At 41.8% G+C, this 24579-nt stretch overlaps 1 protein-coding gene across 3 annotated transcripts in view; it reads left to right on the forward strand.

The window, feature by feature from the left end:
• Positions 1-24579, forward strand: part of ATP10B (ATPase phospholipid transporting 10B (putative)) — a 620908-nt gene that overhangs the window by 578735 nt on the left and 17594 nt on the right. For all 3 annotated transcript variants that reach the window (XM_073581014.1, XM_073581015.1, XM_073581016.1), the window contains 6 exons: positions 5036-5265; positions 14434-14625; positions 16397-16976; positions 18003-18109; positions 18863-18989; positions 20394-20578. In XM_073581014.1, coding sequence (XP_073437115.1) covers positions 5036-5265; positions 14434-14625; positions 16397-16976; positions 18003-18109; positions 18863-18989; positions 20394-20578 — 1421 coding nt within the window. The remainder of the gene's footprint in view (positions 1-5035; positions 5266-14433; positions 14626-16396; positions 16977-18002; positions 18110-18862; positions 18990-20393; positions 20579-24579) is intronic.

The raw sequence follows: 24579 nt of genomic DNA on the forward strand, positions 1-24579 counted from the left end.
TGTGAAACTGCCCTAAGGAAGCGCCTGTCTGAATCCTGTTCATTTAGACTGTTCATATGTTCAGGTTTTAAATACATTAGATAGGGACTGCTCCATTAAGGGTTACCTTGATGAGGTGGAGTAGCTTGGCATACATTTTTTTGCAAAAAAACGTATCGACTACATACCCTGTATTTGTTGCCATCTTTTTACCAGCACTTGCTGATTACTTTCATATTTATTACTGCAGGGTATTTCTGCACATTTGTCATTCTGTGTTTTCTTTTTGTGTTTCAGTCAGTGGGTGGTGTGAACACTGTCTGACCGACTTGTTCACATTTGTGCATGTCACATGTGTTTTGAATCCCTTTTTTTCCTTGCTTATGCATGGTTTCAGAGACCCCACCCCTCTCTTGTGTGACATGCACATAAAGAGCTGTCTTACACCACGTGCCCATACTAGGAAGCGCCTGTCTGAATCCTGTTCATTTAGACACTGTTCATATGTTCAGGTTGTAAATACATTAGATAGGGACTGCTCCATTAAGGGTTACCTTGACAAGGTGGAGTAGCTTGGTATACATTTTTTTGCAAAAAAAGTATCGACTAAATACCCTGTATTTGTTGCCATCTTTTTACCAGCACTTGCTGATTACTGTCATATTTGTTACTGCAGGGTATTTCTGCACATTTAGAATCATAGAATCATAGAATCGTAGAGTTGGAAGGGACCTCCTGGGCCATCTGGTCCAACCCCCTGCTCAAAGCAGGATTCGCTAAATCATACCAGTCAGATGTCTGTCCAGCCTCTGTTTGAAGACTTCCATTGAAGGAGAACTCACCACTTCTCGTGGCAGCCTGTTCCACACATTGATCACTCTAACTGTCAAAAAGTTTTTTCTAATATCTAATCTGTGTCTCCTCCCATTCAGTTTCATCCCATTGCTTCTAGTCTTTCCTTGTGCAAATGAGAATAAAGATGATCCTTCTACAATGTGACAGCCCTTTAGATATTTGTAGACAGCTATTAAGTCTCCTCTCAGTCTTCTCTTTTGCAAACTAAACATTCCCAAATCCTGCAACCTTTCCTCATAAGACAGGGTTTGCAGACCGGTCACCATTCTGGTCGCTCTTTTCTGAACTTGCTCCAGTTTGTTGATGTCTTTTTTAAAATGTGGTGCCCAAAACTGGACACAATATTCCAGATGAGGTCTGACCAAAGAGGAGTAGAGGGAAATAATGACTTCACGTGATCTAGACTGTATGCTTCTGTTAATACATCCTAGAATTGCATTTGCCTTTTTTGCTGCTGCATCACACTGTTGACTCATATTCAGTCTGTTATCTATTAGTATACCCAAGTCTTTTTCACATGTGCTGTCACTTAGCCCTATTCCTCCCATTCTATATATGCTTTTTTCATTTTTATTGCCCAGATGTAGTACTTTGCATTTCTCCCTGTTAAAAACCATTCTGTTAGTTGCTGCCCACTGCTCCAGTTTATTTAAATCTTTTTGAATCCTCTCTCTCTCTTCTCTAGTATTAGCTATCCCTCCTAGCTTTGTGTCATCAGCAAATTTAATCAGTTTACCCTCAATTCCTTCATCTAAATCGTTGATAAAGATGTTGAACAATACAGGGCCCAGGACAGAGCCCTGTGGTACCCCACTTGAGACATTCTTCCAACTGGATGTGCAGCCATTTACAACCACTCTTTGTGTCCGATCACTAAGCCAGTTATGAATCCACCTAACAGTTGCCTTGTCCATTCCATACTTAGTCATTTTTTCAGTAAGGATTGTATGAGAGACTTTGTCAAATGCTTTGCTGAAGTCAAGATATACTATATCTACAGCATTTCCTTGATCCACCCAATCAGTGATACCATCATAGAAGGAAATTAAGTTAGTCTGACATGACTTATTAGTTACAAACCCATGCTGACTCTGTTTAATCACTTCATTCTTATCCAGGTACTGACATACATGTTGTTTAATAATTTGTTCAAAGATCTTTCCTGGTATAGAAGTCAGACTCACCGGCCTATAGTTGCCTGGTTCCACCTTCTTCCCCTTTTTGAAGATAGGAACAACATTTGCTCTTCTCCAGTCTTCTGGCACTTCTCCTGTTCTCCAAGAATTTTCAAAGATTATGGAGAGGGGTTCGAAAATTTCTTCTGCTATCTCCTTCAGTACTCTGGGGTGTAATTCATCTGGACCTGGAGACTTGAATTCATTTAGGTTAGCTAAGTGTTTCCTCACTATCTTTCTGTTTATAGATATTCTGGATTCTTCTATTCCCTTAATAGGACAGTGAATAACTGTTGATGTTACATTTCCTTTCTGAGAGAAAACAGATGCAAAATAGGAATTTAAAAGTTCAGCCTTCTCAACATCCTGTCTTACCATTTCATTATTTTCATCCTGTAAAAATCCTATAGCATCTTTGACTTTTCTTTTACTTTTGACATATCCCCAAAATCCTTTATTATTGCTTTTGACATCTCTTGCAAGCCTCAATTCATTTTCAGCTTTAGATAATCTGATTTGTGCCCTGCAGGTTCTGCAGACAGCATTATATTCTTCTTTAGATATGCCTCCCTCTTTCCATTTTATAAACATTTTTTTCTTCCTTTTTAGCATGTGCTTAAGTTCTGTGTTCATCCATTCTGGTTTCCTTAAATGCTTCCTATTCTTCCCTCTTTTCGGAATTGTTAACAACTGTGCTTTGAGAATTTCATTTTTCAAGATTTCCCATCCTTCCTGGACATTTTTGTCTTTAAGGATATCCAGCCATTGGATCCCTCCAATTCTTTTTCTGAATCCTTTAAAATCTGCCTTTCTGAAATCTAACCTTGATGTCTGAGTCTTCACAGGTCTTCCGCCTCTAGTTATCCAAAATTCTAAAATAGCATGGTCGCTACCTCCTAGGGTCCCAGCCACTTTTACCTCCTCAACCATTTCCTCCCTGTTTATAAGGATTAGATCCAAGGTAGCAGTTCCCCTTGTTTTCTCCCTTACCTTTTGGAAGATAAAGTTGTCAGCAAGAGAGGATAAGAATTTCCTTGACCTGTTAGTTTTGCCTGAGAGAGATTCCCAACAAATGTCTGGATAGTTGAAATCTCCCATGACAACTATGTCATATTTTTGGAGAACTTGGCCATTTGATGCATAAAGAGTTCATCCATATCTTCAGCTTGCACAGGCGGCCTGTAGTAAATGCCTACAATGGTGTCCTTTCCATTGTTCTGTCCTTGTATTCTTACCCAAACAGTTTCCACAGAACTCCCAGTCTCTGAGGCTTCAATCTCTGTGCAGATATACGCGTTTCTAACATACAATGCGACACCCCCTCCTCGTTTATCAAGTCTGTTTCTTGCAAATAAGTTGTATCCTTCTAGTCTTGTATTCCAATCATGTGTATTGTCCCACCAAGTTTCAGTGATTCCAATGACATCATATTTCTTTTCCTGTGTTAGTAGTTCCAATTCTCCTTGTTTGTTGCCCATGCTTTGTGCATTAGTATAGAAACATTTTAGTTTGTGATTGGTTTCTCTTTCTCCAATGTTTTTATTAATTAGATTCTTTCGTCTTTGTTCTTCCTTTCCACTTCTAATAGCAGAGTTCTCAATAGCATTTGTCAGGTGTATGGCTTTTTCTGGTCTTTTACTTCCCTTCCCATGTTGTTCTAGTTTAAAGCTCTCCTTACAAGTGTAGCAAGGCGACTTCCAAATACATGCTTTCCAGTCTTCGTAAGGTGCACCCCATCTCTAGCAAGTAGTCCATCGTATAAGTAGTTCACTCCGTGATCCAGAAATCCAAATCGTTCCTGACGGCACCATCGACGTAGCCAGTTGTTCACCTGCAGAATCTTATTCCACCTCCTTGTTCCATGGCCATCCACTGGGAGGATGGAAGAGATGGAAGAGAATTTGTCATTCTGTGTTTTCTTTTTGTGTTTCATCTTTCTTCATTTCCATGACAAAAGAGTACATCTTTAAGATTTAGGAACGCCTTGTGGCCATGATAAATTGCGATAGATGGCCAGAGACATTTGGCTCTTATTTGGTCTAGTTTTCACTTTTTTCTTTAAGAAGCACTCCAGATATATTTTCTCTCCAGGATCCAGTGTCGTTCCGCTCCTCTTCTCTGTGACATTGCCTCAATTCTGTCTAGCCGACTTACTCTACGCGATATGTCTTGTTTTCACACTTCATAGACTTACATTGTAAAAGCCACTTATAGGTCACACAGCGCGCATTGTGACCCTGAGAGTTTGTAGGGAGGTGATATCAGTAAGAAGAGGAGAAGAACGGCACTGGACACCGGGTAGAACAGTGGTAGGTGAGGATATTAATACACTCACTCTACATTGCAAGTACATATACACAGATTTAATTAAAAAAAAACAGGTGGAAATACTTCTTGAAGTCATAAAACTAGTAGCATCAATACAAGTATGACTTTTCAAAACTTGTAGAAAGCCTTCATTGACATTAAAGGGAACCTGTCATGTAAAAAGAATGCTATTAACCTGCAGATATGGGGTTAGTCTGCAAGTTAATAGCATTCTGAAGCTGCCCAGTGCCAACACTGAGAGCCCCGCTGCCAGGAGGAAATGAACTTTATTCCTCACAGCAGCCTTGGCCTTTCAGTCATAGGGCCGGCGCAGGTTCAATCAGCACTCAGTGCATAGAGTTCGGCGGCTGTAACCGCCCTCAGCACTGACTGACAGCCAGGTCACTTGTCTTTTTTGGAGTTCAGCCGTAGATCAAAGACCTATGGTCTGGGTTATCACTTTCCGCCGTTACATACCAACTCTGAACAGACAAAAGTATGGCAGATGTTCTAAATGTTTTGTAATAGCTCTTCCTCTGTGAGATACAGTCAAGCACAAGTTTTCTATAATCGAAATATGTCTCTTGTCATAAAGCAAACTCGAGAGATTATCAAGGAATTGGTTTTTTTTTGTTTTTTTAATCAACCCAGCAGTACAGTTAGGAAACGTTCACATTTTAAGCCATTGTTTTAATTAGCAAATTATTTTTTATTTAAAGCAAAACGTTTGGAAACTTACAAAGAAGAAGATTCTGATGATGAAGATTTGACAAAACTCAGAAACATTCCGATTCATACAAGGGCTGAAGAAAACCAGTCCACCGTGAGACATAAAGGCACCCGGGCTTTGAGACGGGTTCAAAGTGCTCGACCAAATATTCAAGGGCACTTTAGGAAAAAATCTGAAGGACGTTTTGACATTTCCCAAGTGGCTTTTAGCAGTCCTATTGTGAGTATTTGCTATTTCTGACTAAGAACATTGGTATTTGCTGTACAGTTCATAGCCAGTTTTTTTTACATTTTAACGTACTGTAAATGCTAAATTGTCAGTGTGAATGTAAAGGCCCCATTACACATAACGATGTCCCAGCAATCCCACCAATGATCCGACATGGATGGGATCGCTGGGACATCGTTAGGCTGATCGCTGGTGAGCTGTCACATACAGCCCCTCCAGCGATCAGGACCAGCGAGCAAGCTGGTTTCCAATGTAAACAGCTGGTATCTAAGAGCCGCACGGCTCTTAGATACCCGCTGTTTACATTGGAAACCAGCGTCCAGCGTCACTGATCGCTGGTCTCTCGCTGCCACATGCAGCGATGCACGCTAGCCAGTGGGAGACCAATGATCAAAAAATGGCCCAGGATGATCAAGCGTGATCAGCGATACCCGGCAGGGGGGCCGGTTGCTGATCCCCGGCGAGATCGCTGTGGCGTCACAAAATCAGTGATCTCGCTGGCGAGATCGCTGTGTGTGACAGGGCCTTAATTTTTCTACACCAGATTACGCAAAACAAAATGTACATTGTCTGCTTAATCCAAAGGTAATTTGCTGTTAAATGGGTAAAGATGCAAAGTACTTGTAAAAACAAGGAGCTTTTCACTTTGCCTCTTAAAAATCCTCCACATCTCAAGAACATAGGAATTTGTAATTTTAGATTTTACAGCTTCTTGCCTTAGTAGCCAGCCACCTCTGCAGTCTATCAGAGGTAACCGGTTTCCTAGGCTAGGAGTGCGAGCTTACAAGCAGTTTGGTATTAAGCTTGCAAGTGCAGCTGTGATGCTGGCTGGATCATTGGATTCCATGATGCATAGGCAAGGCTGTCTCTGCTTACGGCAAGGTGAAGACAAAGCCACTGGTCTAAAATGCCATTTTTTTTAGAAGCGCACCACCTCTTCGCCTCCCCCCACCCCCCGGCAAACAAAAAACTGTAAAACATAGGAGAATTACTGAAGAAAGAACACTGGGTCTACTTTCCGTATTATACTGTTGCCCGCATATATGGTGCACATGAGGCACCTCGGTGATGCTCATTCATGTTAGCTGCCCCCCATCTCCTTCTTTTGTAGAAGAGAAGAATACAATGGTCATTGGCGCCTAATTATAGAGGTGGGAGCTCTGTATAGATTAACGCAGCCTACATAAAATCAGGATGGAGCCCGTCTTGGTGGTTCTACTTTTCTGGAGGAATATGCATGTCTATATCAAGGCCCCATGCAGGCATTGGGATACACCCATATTCCTTTGAGATGCTCCTGTGCATATTAAATAGATGGTTGATCTTACAACATTGATTGGCTTTGATATAAAGTGTATGAAAAGCTTTACCTCTTATACGGGTTGTCCAGCCTTAGGCTAGAAGTTTGCAGTCACTCTATATGACTATAGACTTGTGAATCCTCACCTCTTGAGCACTGCACACTGTGAGGATCCTCTGGCGCCAGGAGCGGCCGGACATATGACCTTAGGCAGCAAGTCTACAGTCACTCCAAGTGACTGCAGACTTGTGAATCTTTATATCGCGAGCACTATGAGGATTCTCCGGTGCGGGGAGCAGTGGACACATGACCGGAAGCATGCGATTTGCATACTTCCAACTACATTCCAACTAGACTGTGTCCGATCTCGCTCAATACACTTTCTTTGAGGGAAGCACGCCCATCTTGTCAGCATGTGACCACTTATTTGCAAATCACATACTTGCAGTCATGTGCTTACCACTTCCGACACCTAAAGAATCCTCACAGTGCGTGTGATGTAAGGATTCACAGGTTGCAGTCTAAGGCTGTATGGGTCGCCCTCCCAGGGCTGTGGGGTACCCGGTACCGGGCCGGTGTCAGCGGGATGTGTCACAGCAGCGGTGACCCGGTCCATGGCCCTGGGCGCCCAAGTAATGGCGGGGAATGCAATTAGATGAATAGTTCGTGACGCCACCTGTGGTGCTCGGCAAGTGTGGTGTGAGGCCGACGCTGCAGACAGGTCCTCTGGGACTGATGGTGTGGTGCAGCAATGATGGTATAGCCCTCCACAGGCAAGGCTGTCGTCCCAGGGCAGTGTAGGTGAAGGGACACTTAGATGGTGTAGTGTCTGGCGCAGGGGATGCAGCAGTGCCAAGCAGGCGGACGCAGGAAGGAATGAAGGACACCAGGGCATGTAGTTCCAAAGCGTTACTCACAGTCTGTAGTGCCCGCTTCCGTGCCATGTCCTCCGGGTCAGGGACTCAGTCAACCTCCAGGCAAGATGGAGTGCTCCCTTCCAACACTCCGCCAACTTATGTACCTTTTCTGAACGTCTCCTCTATAGTGCCTTTAAGTGTGAAGATCTCCTAGTATTGAGTTACACTGGAGTTCCTCCTATCAGATGTTCCCAAGAACTCTACTTGTACGGCAGACAGCTGTAGCCTGTTTCGGGCACTCCTTACTCCTGGCTCTCTATCCGTGTCGCTGTTGTGCCCCCAAGTCTTAGATGGGAGTAGTGCATTTACAGCCCACTACTCCACCGGTGTCTGCTGCAGAACCATTAGTGTCCATTCAACCTCGGGGACCGGGCCCCGGCCTTGCACTTAGAACTTCTAGGCAGGGTTCTCTCCTAACTCACGTCCTCTCTGTTCTCTTTCTCCTTCGTTCCGTACTAATCTCTCTCTCTTATGGAAGTTCAGGTTTGAGTTCTACGTCTTTCTCCTTCTTTCCTTTCCCGTGCCAGCAGACCCGGGTCACTCAGGCCTGCTGCAGCACTCCTTCCTCCATCCCTCTTCCAGGGATCTCCACTCCTCTCCAAGTGGCTTCCTTCCTCACTGACCTCCTGTCAGACCGACCCACTGACTGACCTGTAATCCTAAACCTTACCACTCTTTTATGTATCATCAACTCCACCCACCTCCCAGCACATTTAGTGTTCCAAGCGGGGAACCACCAAAGGTGCTCTGCCTCTCTCTAAGCAAGGAGCCGCAATGTGGTTTTGCTGAACTACTCTATTGTGTGGGGTGCGAGTGCTGGAGCGTGTTCAGGAGTTCCCACCTTACCTGGATGGTGGGGCACCACACCTTAGGAGAAGGTGGTGACTGAGCCTCAGGGGCGCCACATGTACATCCCCTTTAACTAAATTAAATTTGAGTATAAAATCTGTTTCTTTAAATGAAAATATCTTCAAAATCCCAGCATAAACCGAGAGTGAACGCATCGTTATTTTTATCTGCTTTTCATTTCTCAGTTTACAACCACAAAACTTCCTCCAAGTCTCCGCTGTGTGTAAATCCAGGGTAAGATGGAACTGTTTCTGAAAATTACAGCCTAGCAATTTGCAAGGAACACCTGGTATCAAAGACAATGTAGTTCTTCTTCAGCAATCCCTAGTTTAGTCCTCATTACTTTAGTAATTAACGACAGAGGACTTCAGTCAAGACTTTATAAAATGAGAGATGGCTGCTGTAAGGACACATTTTAATTAAAACCAGCTCGGTAGTTCGTGGGCACAGGCTGTAACCGTACAGTCTGTCCGCACACCACTGCCTTCACAAGATCACTTTTATCTCCATTATGTAATTAAAAGGCATTCTATGAATGAAGCGTGCATTGCTAAATGAAGTGTTTCCAAGTTGAGCAGCCAGAGTCGGGCGCTTGTCTCGTCAGTCGTGATCTGTATAAGTGGTGTATGATGTGCAGCTTTCTAGCTTCATGAATTTGTCCCCTCAGTCCGGTATGACCATATTTACAAATTGCTTTGATCCAATGCTCCGTAATGTCTTTAATTATGTTATGGATCTCTGCTGGCCTTTGGAAATGAATGATCCATTGATTATGTAATGGACAGACTACGGCAATCCTCATTTTCTATTTTTAATAAAAAAAAAAATACATTTTTCACCTCCCACACTAATATACAGAATTATACTTTACCAAGTGCCTTAAATTTACGGTTCTTGGCTTCAATCCCACGCTATTGTCATTTACAGTATGCAATTAAAGGTGGTAGTTTTCTTCTACCAGAGGTGGCTTCAGTCATCTGGCACACCAGGTACAGAGGAAATATACAGTATGGCAGGTACGGAATGGGACTGAAATTCAGCCCTGGCATTTGCAATCACACAGGCCCATGTTGTCCCATCCCCAAGCACCAGATGGGATGTTATTAATATTACCCTGGACGGAGGAAAACAAGATTTACTACAAGACCAATATTTCTAATAATACCTGTGGCCTGCTGGGGTAAGTGACAGAGTCAGTGACTTTGTGCTCTGTCACAACTGTTACCAGTATGGGTGTCTTGAGAACACCAATTCAGTTAACAACATAGAAGACAAGGCAGCCCATGACCAGACAGGCCCTTCTGGCATTTGCCAGAATTGCCAGATGGCCAGTCCGGCCCTGCAGTATGGTCTTCTTGCTTTCTATTTTGGTAATATCAGTAGTACGTTACACTAGGCCTTGGCCAACAGTAATGTTAATTATATGCAATCCAATGGATAACAGAAATGACCTCCCTGTACGCAACTAACCATATTGCACTTATGGAATGTCCGCCATCACCTACTTCTATAATCTCTGCTGTATAGTGTGCAGAAGCTCTAATACACTACCATACTTCCTGTGGTTGTGACTCAAGTAAAAGCAGTTATACTCCTGTTTGTATTGGCACAATTCGGCTTCCAACAGAAAGATGAGATTTCGTTTTTGACTATGATGGGGGGACTCTATGAATTCATGTTAAAGAAGTTGTCAACTGCTTGGACAGCTTCTTCTCATACCCCTCGCTTGGCCCCCATAAAATAATAAAACTTATATTCACCTCCTGTGCCGACAGTTCCCGCTGTGTCGGCACTCCGTCTCCCGATTGCTCCAGTACTGTTGTTGTGACATGTGATGCTGGTGCCCAAACAGTGCTGGAGTCGTCATCCCCATCTCCTGTCGAATTGAACAGGAAGAAGAAGACTGAGATCAGCTGCAGCCTGGGCTTCCTCTTCATGTTCTGTTTGTTCGAAGACGGAGACAGTGATGTCAGCGCTGATTGGGCGTCGTCGTCACGTGTCACAACAACGGCAACCAGGCCCCGGGACTGCACGTGCCGACTCAGCGGGAACAATGCCGGCATGGCAGGTTAGTATAGGCTTTACTGTTTTATGGGGGCTAAACATTTTGATCAAGAAGGGGTTTTCCCAGTAGTGGACAACCTCTTTAAGTCCTCAAACAAACAACTTCTGCATCATGACATAACAGCTGTTTTGTCATATTAGCTATTACCCACTTTTCTTAGAAATAGATGAATAATAAATAACTAAAACTAATCTAATTTTAGATTACTGTAAAATGGTGAATGAAAAATCTTATTGGCTTAGTAGTAGCAATCTACATGTCTAGTGTATTAATGACTACAATTAGAACATTAAGATTTTGAATTAGCTAAAAAAAAATGTATGACTAAACAAATAGTTTTACTATATAAAACTACGATGTATGGCAATAATACGAATCCAGCCCTGATGAAGGACGTTCTGCAAAATGCTCTGGTTGGGGCTATGTTTATGAATTTGTGGCTATTTTGATTTCTTGGCTATTATCACATACCTATAATCATTGTCTGCATTTATGATATATTCTTTTGCTATGGTAGTCCTCACTTGATTTATTCCATTGCTATATTGTGCCATGCATACATAGTTCTATTACCTTCTTTGGGGCTTTTTTTTCTTGAAGTTATTTGATTGTGGTACTTTCTCTTTCTGTGCCCAGCCTTGTACATATATTGGGTTTTTGGTTGTCCCACCTCTTTTTCCATTTTGTGGATTCTTTTTATATTTTTGTTTAATATTTTATCTTGTTACATTTTCAATAGTTTGGTATATATATATATATATATATATATATATATATATATATATATATATATATATTTACACTATTTGGTAATTTTCATGTCTCTTTTTGGGGGTTTGTTGGATAATAAGATTTACCTTATGTGATTTCTGACAGCTGTGTGAAAAACAACTTGAAACTACCCCATATTGGAAGAGTATCTGTGTATATATCTGTCTACATTTCTGTGTCCTACAGCACTTATCCTATATATAGGAGTCCTAATATCACTGTGGATACTTTTTGCCTCTGTTAAATTGGATTTTACTTATTTTTGTTAATCACTCCATATTATAAATTTAGGCAATGAGCAAGCGGATGAAATGTTTTTGTTTTTTTTTAAATTATGATTAGTTCTGAGTAACTGCGTTTCCCATCTGCTGAATGCAAATCGCTTAAATACTGCTCGGAGATTATTCTTGAGGCTTCAATGCCTTGCAATGTTTAGTTTTCCTTTTTACTAACAACATTTGTATCTCTGGTGTCACTAAATGTTTAATTTGGGGCCTTAGAGAAACTTATTTATGTGATAAGAAAAAAAAAAGTCCAGCCGTAATATTAACCACCTGGCTGAGTTCACACATGGCGTTTTTTTCGCGTTTCCGCTGCGGTTTTAACTGCGCGATTTTGCCGCGAAAAATAAGCATCCCATGCATTCCTATGGGATTCCGCAATGCTGTGCTAATGCTGCGGTTTTTACCGCGGCTGAATCGCTTCGTGGTAAAAACCGCAGCATGCTCATCAATTTCGCGGAATCGCGGCGATCCTGCACCCATAGGAATTCATTGTTCTGCTTACTTTCCGCATGTGGCTGTGCACACCGTGCGAAAAGTAAGCAGAACATTTGCGGATGGTACCCACGGTCCGGAGGAGTGGAGACTGTCCTCCGGGCTTTGGGTACCATATCTCTGTAAAAAATAGAATTTAAAATAAAAAATATTGTTATTCTCACCTTCCGACGTCCCACGCAGCCTTCCCGCCTCTCTCCACGCTCCCGGTCCCAGTAAGCCTTTGCGAGCGATGACGTCCATTCTCGCGGGATCGCGAAGTCTCGAGGTCATTCGCGCGACGTCATCGCGAATGACCACGAGATGTTGCGATCCCGCGAGAACGGATGTCATCGCGGTAATTGTCGCAAAGGATTACTGGGACCGGGAGCGTTGGAGAGAGGCGGGAAGGCTGCGCGGGATGTCGGAAGGTGAGAATAACAATATTTTTTTTTTTTTTATTATTATTTTTTACATTCTATCTTTTACTATTGATGCCGCATAGGCGGCCTCAATAGTAAAAAGTTGGTCACACTCGTCAAACACTATGTTTGACAAGTGTGACCAACCTGTCAATCAGTTCTCCAAGCGATGGTCCAGATCGCTTGGAAAACGCTAGCAATTCTGCAAGCTAATTACGCTTGCAAAATGCTAGTTTTTCTACAGGAAAATCACGGGAATTTAAAATGCGATTTTCCTGCGGAATGGAATTCCGGAATTCTCGCGGTAATTTCCGCTACGTGTGAACCCAGCCAAGACACGGTTGATGTGAGGCAGACAGTAGCATTAAAATACTGTGCTGAATTAATTAAAACCTGTGCTCTACTCATGAGTGTCCCCTTTCTCTTATTTATTCTCCAAAGTGTCTCGTTTGCAACAGTTTTGCTCTAGAACTGTTCTTCTTGCAGTGAGAATTGTCAATGGCAGCCATAGTTTGCTAACTTGAAGGCCTTGGAGCATAATCTTCAGTTTACCGGGGTACCCACCTAGCTATAATTATTCATAAACCATACTTTGCTCTTTTTCTATGTCTCCAAATCTTTCAGTTTTGTACATGTTATTCCAATGGTCATGCTTGAGGTTCGGACGTATGTGCCGACGGGGCCATAGTAATGGTGCCGGCAGAGCAAACGTGCATCAGGTATGCCTACAGGAGGTGGACTCTCTGATGTAGTAGAATTTGGACGTAAGCCCTGGCGGGACCACCAAGCATTTCCCTAAATACATAGTGAAAGCAACCTAAGAGAGAATGGTATTGTGACCAATCTATAGTGGAAAGTATCAGTAGATAATGGTCACCTCTCTCTAGGAGCTAGCAGAAGTATAGTAATCCATACTTATCAATTCTCCAGAATGTCCTGTAGACGTCTGTCAAAAGAGGAGATGGCCTGAAAGATTTAGCAAATCCTCTGATTACCCCTTGGGAAAGGCAATCCCTGCCAATCTTTTTCATTGCCAGTATACCCAAGCCCAAAGTCATATTTTGGGGCAGGAATAGATTGTGAATAGGGTGTGGCTGGCCAGAACAATGAATGATTATGCAAAAAAATAAGAAATTCCATTTACAAACTGTAGTTTTGGAGTGAATAAAATTAAAGTTCCGGTGTTTCATTATGGGTTCAAGATCCGGTTTGGGACAATAGCCAGAAAGGAAACTACTCCAGCTCTGACCTTGCCTGGGTTCTCCCCACTTCACTGCAGGTGATTGACAGGTCTCTCCAATAGTGAGATCTTTCAATCGACTGGAGTGGAGCAGGGAGAAAATGGCAGAGTTGAGCTAGTCATCCCTTCTGCTATGGCCCCCAGCCGGGTCTTATATTTCCTCTGAATGCTAAGCTGGAAGGTTCCCTTTACTATCATATCCCAGAGTTCATCTCCAGAATGTTTTAACATCAATAGAAAGGAAGGAAATTTATTGTCCTCAGCTGAGATTTTCATTTTCTTATGTGAAAAATAAAAATCCACAGTAACATCATACCGAAAACCACCTCCTCTGCTTTCTACGAATTACTCTTCCCTGGTCCGACGTGACCAGTTTTGCTATTGCCGTAGTAGATGAGATCATGTCATTCTGTTAATTATCAAATATATAAAAATAACATCTGCTCTAAAAACAAACTGTGAACGCTGGACCAGATCCAGAGAACAAGTAATGTAATCTACTCCATCCAGATGCCAGCTAAAAGACAAATGCTGCTAATTGGGATATAGTCGAGCAGAGAAAAATGATGGGAATAAAGGGAAGCGTCACGCATTTCGAAACACGAGGGCCTAAATATACCCATCCTTCCAGTATCATGTTTGTGTTCTCTTTTCTGCATAGTACTTAATTGTAACACTGGATTTTGAGCAGTCAGATTAACTTCATGTGTAGACGTCTTGTCCGCCATTGGGAAATAAGAGGTCTCGGTTTACGGGTTTCAGTTTATAGATTCATAAAGGTGGTTTGAGAAAAATGTGAAAAAAAAATAATAATAATTATTCTTTTCTATTCTATTTCAGGAAAAAGATGTAACCCCGGATCAGATGCTTTTAAAGAAGGTCAGAGAGGCATCAGTCCAAGTTGAAACTCTGTCTCCATATAAGCCACAAAGCAGCGCCAGGCCTTCAAGTTCTCCATATATTGATTTCTTCATGGCTTTGGCCATTTGTAATACAGTAGTGGTCTCTACAGCAACTGAACCGAGGCAAAGGGTAGGCCCTGTGCACCCTAAGATATCCTCTATCCATTCATCGGAAGTCTGACATTGAACTGTATGGCTATTTCCAGCCATCCCTTATATTCCCAGAATGCTCAATGCATAAAGTTATTCTTATATTTATTAAGTTTAGAAAAAAAACAGGTGACAGCTACATAAAAATCTAGTACACATAAGTAGCATTAAAAGGGGATTATGATTGAAAAAGCCCAAAAATGTAATTTAAAATTAGACCAAAAAAAAATTATTTTTATGTTTTCACAAACAGGCCACACATGAATGATGTCCTTGGATATTTCATCTACTGCTCACACTTTTGTGCAGGGTCAGCAAAATCTAGACTGGTGGCAAGAGTATAATGTTGTAGTGGTGTAAAAAAAAATTTCCCATGCTACATCCTATAAAAATTTACCTAGCATGGCCCCGGCATTTTGATTGGCAGCCAGTTCTGCACACAGGCTACGGAGCCGTCTATCAATCGAAAAGCCAGGGAGTGATTCAGCCATGTTCTGTGACCATAACCATTCCCTGCGCTGCCCCTATGATTAGAATTGAGGGGCCGCAAGTTAATTTAGTTTCTAGTAAGGCAGCCTGACATTATTTTCATGCTATTTACCTGCATATTAACCCTATATCTGCAAGTAAATGGCCCACTTCTGGGCATGACCGGTTCCCTTAAAGGGGTTGTCCAGGATAAGAAAATATATGCATTTTCTCCAGAAGCAGCACCATGTTAGTTTAACGGATGTCTGTATTATTAGTCGCGTTGTAACACTGTATACCAGTGCTTCTCAAACCGTGTGGCCCACCCCAGTTTTAAGCCAGGAAAAGCAGTTTGACATAGGTGATTATATCTTGCAAAGGCCTTTCTTTAGCAATCTGTGCTTAAGCAACATAATAGAATTCATTTTGTGTTTCTTTTAATGTCCTATATGGTTCAACAACCAAATTTTCAGATAAAATTAGGTAATTTTCACTAATTTTGCTATAGACCCATGTAGAGGCATGGCTTGGGTTGCCAGCGCCTGTGGCAAGTGCATATTTTGCGCCATCTAACATGTGGACAATTGGACCTAAAATAATATGAATAAAATTATACATTGTTCTGTTTTCTTCGCTATTTATTTTTAGGACATTTTTGAGGACTTGCACAGTGCTACCTCCAATTGTTGCCTACACAGATCTCTGCAGTTGAGTTTATCATTGGCTGCTAGGCTCTGCGGAGGCAGCAACTGAGATGATAAAGCTCCGGTTTTCATACGGAGAACTTTGTAATCTCAGCAGTTGCCTGTGCAGAGCGCAGCAGCCCATCACACACTCATCGTGACTGCGGTGCTCTACATGTGGCACCCATCTAGATGTCAGAGCAGCTGCTGGCTGCTTTAACTGGTTCAACGGTTGTCCGCTCACTGACTACCTGTACTCCTCTAAAGGCAAAATGTTTCACCTTCATAGAATCTCTCTGCCAAGGAAAACGCCGCTGTGCCCTTTCCCTTGCTACGCCGGTTAGGCCCAGATATTCTGTCTATTAAGCCCCACTAGAAGAAGAATGAGAATCCATGCTTTTACCAGCCAATAGACAAGACTGGTACAGTTTCTGGAGAAAAGTAAACCCTTTATCCTACTAATAAAAGACTCATTTAAAGGGACAAAGTAGTACATTATTATCCCAGATATACAAGACGAAATCTAAAAATAAGCTATGTATACGAATAATTTTGAACCAATATTCCTCACATTTTAATTCTGATCATTTGCTCCTTAAGGTTACCATGCCTCCATTACTGAAACCATCGGCATCGTCTTTGGAGAAGTTCCAGCATTTGTTCCAAAGGCTGAAGCTGTTGAGGTTGAGCCAGTCGTCCTCCACTACTCCCTCCAGCTCTGACCCTGCAACTCCAACCAGTGTGAAGAACAACAAAGTCAGTCCCGATAGCGCCTCTCGTTCTAGTTCAGCTGATGCGGAAAATGAAAGCAGTGGCAGAGAATACTCTACACCAAGCAAGAACAGCCCTGACAACTGTATTGATGAAATGTTTGCCACCGTTGGCACATTCAGTATAGAAGATGAGTTCTTATATGAGGCTGAGAGTCCTGATGAAGCTGCCCTGGTGCATGCAGCAAGAGCATATAGCTTCACCCTAATGTCCCGCACCCCCGACCAGGTGACAGTACGACTTCCACAAGGCAGCCTTCTCACCTTTGACCTGCTCTATACTTTGGGCTTTGACTCTGTCAGAAAAAGAATGTCCGTGGTGGTTCGTCACCCAATCACTAGAGAGATAATTGTGTACACCAAAGGAGCCGATTCTGCCATCATGGATTTATTGAATGACCCAGCCAAAGGTGAGCATCAAGAAATATTAGCATTGTATGTCATATCTTTAATATGAGCAAAGTAGCTTTCTAATGAGGAAAACTCTTCTAGAAATATTCAATTAGCAATAGTAATCGCGCCTTTAAAGATTTGTTAGTTTTTTACATTTCTGAAAGATCAGATCTACATAGTACAAGGAATCTAGGCTAATTATGTGCCAAGATGACAATCAGGATAGTACATGCCCAGTGATATCCACTTACTATTAATGTGAAGTTAATATGTATCTATACTGAAGATTTAAAGGGACTCTGTCACCAAGTTTTCACCACCTCATCTGAGAGCATCATGCTGTAGAGATAGTTAGAATCAGTATCTCTATGTGTCTTTTAGTTTACTGAGGTTACGTTGTCTATTGACAGTAAGCTGCTTATCAAAGGAAGGGGTGTGGTCAGACCAGGACTCATGAAAGTTGTAGTGATAATCTCTTGCTGATAAAACATTCATTGTATTGAGACAACAGCCCTCAGCCTAATAAGTGACACCGCTGAAATGTGTCTCAGCTCCTATGATTACATAGCAAAAAACTTTTGACAGATTCCCTTAAATACAGACCAAGCAGAGACTTATCCAAGTTATTCATTTTCAAGAATGGTATATCGTGTATTTGCTGTATGGTTAAAAATGCTTTTCCTGGGACTGCCATTTGTAATATCAAAGTAGCAGGGGGGCAAATGCAAATTTTGACTCCAATATAAGTCCTTGTTCAGGATGCTCATCACTTTACCAGATCATTGAGTGGCTGCCAAAAAAAAGTCTCGTTGGTGTATCTGCTTTGTCTGTTCACAACACAAAAAGCTCATTGATTTTAATAATAATTGTGTAATACTTTATTTATCCTGCGGAGGCACCATTGTTGAATTAAACACCTGCTATCCGGTTCCCCTTTTATGGTAAATTCCAGTGGGTGATTTTCTATGACTCTCCTAACACTCTCCAGACAACCCCTTTAGTAAGCATGAGTAGATAAAATCTAAATTTATTTTTTTTTATAGTTAATATAAGTGAGGGAAAGAATCTACGGAGGATCCATTCAAGAACTCAGAGGCACCTCGATTGGTATGCTAGAGACGGGCTGAGGACTCTGTGCATAGCGAAAAAGGTAATAAACGCCTGAGATCCCTACTGCACCCGTACATTGGAGTCCTGCTTTCTGGTACTCGCCGTCTCTCCACTTTCTGGTGACAGCTAATAAAAAAGCGCTCAATTGCTGCAGTTCAAAGTCTCATGATGTTAAAGACATTTAGGGAAGTAATGTTTGATAACGTTTACAACCAGTATCATAAATGGAATGGATCATTGGATATATTATATACAGATCGCTAGTGGGCAGCTTGTTTCTGTCATTTCAGGTGACTGTTCAGCAAACACTTCATACGCTTGTACATGAGCAATAACACTATTTCTGGCCATTATATGACCATTATCCGGCATTATTTAGCTTCTGTGTGTTCCTTTGCTTCTATTTCCTTCCAGCACTTTCTTCACCTCTCTAAATAAACTTCTATAGGCGGTAGCTGTAATTTGATCCCTCACTGAAGACAGACCTGTAGACAGATTTGAGCAGTTTTTGTAAGGGAATAAATGCAGGAGGCAAAGAGAAAAAAAATGATTAATGGGCAACTTTTCTGTAAGATATATTGCAAAGTTTCTTATCTTCGCTTTGCTGATTTATTGGGGAATAAAATCTGTGAATCTATTTTGAGCGTTCTTGTACGTTTTCCATGAATTTTGTAAAATGCGATTTGTCAGGTTTCCTGACTTCTAATGATGCAATCCTCTTCAGATTAATGTATTTTCTTATGCCTGTGTACAAATGAACAATGTGTGGCCTTTCTTTAACATCTCGTCTTAGGTTTTGAGTGAGGAAGATTTTGAGCGATGGTCAAACTTTCGAGAAGAAGCTGAAGCAGCAATTGATAACAGAGAGGAATTGCTAATGGAAACCGCTCAGCATCTGGAAACGAACCTCACCCTGCTTGGTAAGTCATACATACTGTATTGGAAGGGTGTATATAGTCTGCATAATGAGATGTGCAGCAGCCCTTATTGCATGTTTTTCCATGTCGCAACAAGTCCCTTCTCTTACCCACCCACCGAATTCTCAGTTCCTGGATGAAAAATTGGCGGTTACGTTTCAGCGGTAGGCAGCTTGGTTCAGGGCTTTAGGAACATAAGAAGATAAACCGGGCTCAATCTAAATTTCCTAGATTGAGTGCAGGTTGGTGAATCCTGACGGTGTGCATTATGCATAATGTCAGGACTTCCCTTATTTGCCAAATCGAGTGGGCCGTCAGTGAGCGATTTGCATACTTATGGGCATGTGTGGCATAGATTCTCAATACAACATTGAGAGAAGCGCATGAGAATCTAGTGGTGACGTGACCACCCTCTCACTCTGGCTACTGTGTGCGTAATACACACTGTCAGGTTTCAGCAATCTGCAGTCACACTTAGTGGCTAGAGAAATTTATCTCTGGCCCTGAGAACGGGTAAATTAAAGATGTTGTCCAAGATTTCGTAAAAGATCTCCTAGACCTGATCCAGTGCATACAGAACTATTGTCACGGCAGGCTGACTCTCCATGCACACAACATCATTGTTTAATTTCTTGGAGATACTTTAAAGAAAAGAGCTGTCACATTAATTATAATTATACTGTGTATAACCTGCCTGGAGGCGCAATATTAAAGCCGGACCTGGGTGCATTGTGTTCTAGGATGATTGAACATTGCAGGAGATCTGATTGAGACACATCCGTAGTCACACCTGAGTGTTAGTATAAAGTACCAGGAGACATTTACATGAATAAGGTAAAACTCCCCCAACCGGTTTCCAATCTATAGGTGTTTGATCTCTTGGATCTCCGGTGACTGCTCCTCTCCCTGCAGAGGCATGTCTGCTATTGGTGACTACCAGGCCAAATTATCTGAACCTTTTACTATCTGGCCTGTGAATGTTAGTCCTATGAAAAGGAATATGAATATGCTGGCAAATGGCGCAGATGCACGTGCCAGTCTCCTGGTTTATTGGCAAGGGTGCAGTAAAACCTTTGGCTGACTCAACAGTATACATTATTAGTAGTAAGGGGTTAAATACAGTGTTGTGTGACTATATGTCAGTATGGAAATAGCCACTTCAGATCGGAAGAGCACAGGAACTCTACTGCCACCTATTGGGGGTAGCAGTCCTAAAAGTCTATATTCAACCATGATCAAGCCTTGCGCATGACTTACATGAGATAAAAAGCAAAGCCAGACACTCTATTTGCAGACACATGTTTAGGGGTATTTGCCTCTCATCAGCTCAAAGCAAGCAGTCTGATATGTAGGATGACCACTCACTTTCCGTGTCACTTTGAAAAATGTTGTATTGTTATTTTGAAGGTGCAACAGGTATAGAAGACCGTCTGCAGGAGGGCGTTCCAGACACCATTGCTGCCTTGAGAGAAGCTGGTATCAACATCTGGGTGCTGACTGGAGACAAACAAGAGACTGCCATTAATATTGCCTACTCTTGCCAACTTCTGGATCAGAACGATATGGTTTTTACAATTAATACCGAGAGTAAGGTGTGTTGAATGATTTCATGCGATAAGTGTCTTCAGGGCTGGACCATGACATCTGCAAAAGGGACAAATTCCCCAGGACTAACCGTTAGGCGTCTCCACATCAACTATACGACGAACTATAAATTTCCTCCCTGTAAGGTCTTCTTAAAGTTACAGCAAGGGGACAGTTGTGCTATTAATTAGGCATTGTGATTTAAAGGGGACCTGTTAGCAGGTCAAAAGTGGGCAGTTTTTGTGCATATTTTATCCTCGCTGCTTCTCTGAGTATGCAGGGTTGTTTTGGGTTTTTTTAATCCTGCATATGGTTCCAGATACTGTATATGAGCCTTTTTTATTCTATACAGATTTTTATGGGCTTTTCCAAAGGGGTGTAATTCATAGGAGTCTTTGGTGGAGTTTCTTTAGGTTGCTCTTCAGGATTAACCTATGAGCAATGCCTTCTTGGTAAAGCCTACAGAAACTAGCACTCAATATATCTGTAGATATTATATGGCCATGTTATGCACATACTGTATTAGTCAAAGGTTTTTTTTTCCTGAATTGGGTCTTTGCATAAACAACTCCTCTTTTCAACCTTAACAAAAATTAGGGCCTCGCAGTCACCCCAGTCAATCTTGACCTTGTGTGTCTTTACGTTACGTAGACCATCTCGGCCTTTGTAGCCTCAGGTTCCTTACTATTGCCAATCTCTATATACTGTATACATAATTAACATACAACGCGCACTGCACACTCCTCCAAAACACACGAGACCTTGGTGGGTGTGCATTATACGGTGTGCAGTACACATGCTCAGCACCTTTTCTTTTCATATGTAACATTAAGCTTTATGGTATAGATATGGCTACTGTATGTTTCTACTGCATACTACTATTCTATTTCTAGCAATTGAAATCCCGGTGCCAGGAAACAATAAATGCTGCAATCCTAGTTCATAAAAGAACAATAAACTTCCCATATTTAGAATATGTACAAGCGAAGTCTATATGACGGGAATGTCTGGCTAGTGCTTGTATGTCATATCATGTATGCCTAGCACCGGTATGTCATGTCTTGTATGCCTAGCACCGGTATGTCGTATCTTGTATGCCTAGCACCGGTATGTCGTATCTTGTATGCCTAGCACCAGTATGTCGTATCTTGTATGCCTAGCACCGGTATGTCGTATCTTGTATGCCTAGCACCGGTATGTCGTATCTTGTATGCCTAGCACCGGTATGTCGTATCTTGTATGTCGTGTCTTGTATGTCTAGCACCGCTTTGTCGTATCTTGTACGCCTAGTACCGGTATGTCGTATCTTGTATGCCTAGCATCAGTATGTCGTATCTTGTATGCCTAGCACCGGTATGTCGTGTCTTGTATGTCGTGTCTTGTATGTCTAGCACCGCTTTGTCGTATCTTGTACGCCTAGTACCGGTATGTCGTATCTTGTATGCCTAGCATCAGTATGTCGTATCTTGTATGCCTAGCACCGGTATGTCGTATCTTGTATGTCGTGTCTTGTATGTCTAGCACCGCTTTGTCGTATCTTGTACGCCTAGTACCGGTATGTCGTATCTTGTATGCCTAGCATCAGTATGTCGTATCTTGTATGCCTAGCACCGGTATGTCGTGTCTTGTATGGCTAGCACCGGTATGTCGTGTCTTGTATGTCTAGCACCGCTTTGTCGTATCTTGTACGCCTAGTACCGGTATGTCGTATCTTGTATGCCTAGCATCAGTATGTCGTATCTTGTATGCCTAGCACCAGTATGTCGTATCTTGTATGGCTAGCATTAGTATGTCGTGCCTTGTATGACTAGCACCAGTATATCATGTCTTGTATGCCTAGCACCAGTATGTTGTGTCTTGTATGCCTAGCACCGCTATGTCGTATCTTATATGCCTAGCACTACTATGTCGTATCTATGCCTAGCATTGGTATGTCTGGCTGACCCGTTCCTTGCAGAGCCAGTTTGTACATGCCTTGATGTTGTATAGCGACACTTATGGGTGCAACGTTAGACGTCATATTTTATTTGATCTGGAGACACAAGTGAAATTTTGCATGCTTAACATTCTTCTAGGGATTGTTTTGCTAGCAGATGTCACTGTACAGGTGCTCTCACTTACTAGTGCCATTTCTATAGCAAGTGATGTTGCTTCACTTTGAAGGGTCAGGACCAAAACTGTCCCGATTCCGGAACGAGATCGCAACCAATTTGCATATTGTGATAAAAGGTTTTTTTTTAGACTAAATAATGCAATAAATGGATGAAAGGGTCAGATGGACACAGGTCCAATGGATATGTTGGTGCGTTTTGAAGCATCTAGTTTCCACAACGTATGGGATGTATATCACAGTGACGTTAGAATTATAACATTACACTTTGCGTGTTTACGTGGTTTCTAATATCTTAATATCAATTGGTTAACATCCTGACACATCTTTTTCCTGCTCTTATAAACCACATATGATAATTGGGGTCACACTGCAGCAACGTGTTACTATATCGCTTATCAATGTTTGGACTCTCTATTAATATAAGTTTTCCTGACTTTGCAAGAAGTTTTATTACTTTTTGCTTATCAGAAAACATCATTGTATAGGATTTGGTACCCTTACTAATTCCCTAGTGAAGGAGTCCCGGTATTTGTATTATTTGTGTATGGCCATCTTAGCATGATAATCTTCCTATAGAATATGTAAATCTTTGCAACTATCATTTTCTACTTAATGTATCTAAAACTTTTAAAGCCGATATTAAACTGGCTTATGTATGTCCATGGTTAGAGACAGCAGACAAACCATTGTAGTTTGAGTTTACAATCATGCATTACTCCCTTATTCTTGTCCCCAATTTCTTCTTAAAGGGAATACGTATATCTGAGGGTTTTTGCTATATAATCTGAGAGCAGCGTAACATAGGGCAAGAAGGCCTGATTACAGGGATGTGTCACTTACTGGGTTGCTTAATGTAGTTTTCATAAAATACCTGTTTTATTTGAAGGAGATATAGCAGAGCTATGTTTTCTGCTCTGTATATAACCCCGCCCACATCTCTGACTTGCAGCTTCCCGTGTACACTGTGCATTGTCAGTAAGCTGCTAATCAGTGGTGGGGACGGGGTTACACAGATTAGCCTGACTATCCTGCACATGAGACCTAGTCAGGAAGTGATAAGCTCCTGCTGATAAAACACTGATTGTATTGAAACTACAACACACAGTCTAATAAGTGACACAACACTGGAATTGGGGTCTCCTGTTTTATATTATGCTGCTCTCAGATTAAGTGGCAAAAACCTGCTGACAGATTCCCTTTAATGTTTTAATGTGCGACACCAAACAGTAATATAGATGGACAGATATAATGAAAAAATGAAAAAGCAGCACAAAAGAAAAAATAAAAAAGTGGGTGCACGCTTCCAGGCATATACGAAACCTCAGAAATATCCATCAGAAATGAAAGCAGCAAGCCTTGGAGGATTCAATTTGATGTTTATTAGCCCATTCGGCTATGTGCCCATTCAGTGCGACGTTTCGGTCCAAAAAGGGAAAGGTCCACACCCTTTTTGGACCGAAACATCGCACTGTATGGGCACATAGCCGAATGGGCTAATAAACATCAAATTGAATCCTCCAAGGCGTGCTGCTTTCATTTTGGATGGATGGATGGATACATTTTTGACAATTCTTTTGCAGTTGCAGAAATAAAAAGGAGGAAGTAGAAGGAGTGAAATTCTATTTTTCTACTTCCTCATACACAGATCACAGTCCAAACCTCTGCTGGTAATACATTGTTAAACATGTATGCGACACACGTAAGTCTCTGTTTGGAAAGAGCTTCTTACAGACAGCAGGGTGACTTGGCCGAGTCCTGCGGCCCACAGCCTAAATAAATAGAGATAACTAGAAGACACACAAAGTGCTTGACAAACCCAGGCGTGCCTCAGCCATGACTCACCTATTAATGTAAGAATATTTGAAGTAGTTGGCCATTTGTTAAGGGAGTTGCGAG

Source organism: Dendrobates tinctorius, unplaced genomic scaffold (assembly GCF_039654945.1).
Source record: "Dendrobates tinctorius isolate UK_male_01 unplaced genomic scaffold, ASM3965494v1 ptg000067l, whole genome shotgun sequence".
Lineage (NCBI taxonomy): Eukaryota > Metazoa > Chordata > Amphibia > Anura > Dendrobatidae > Dendrobates > Dendrobates tinctorius.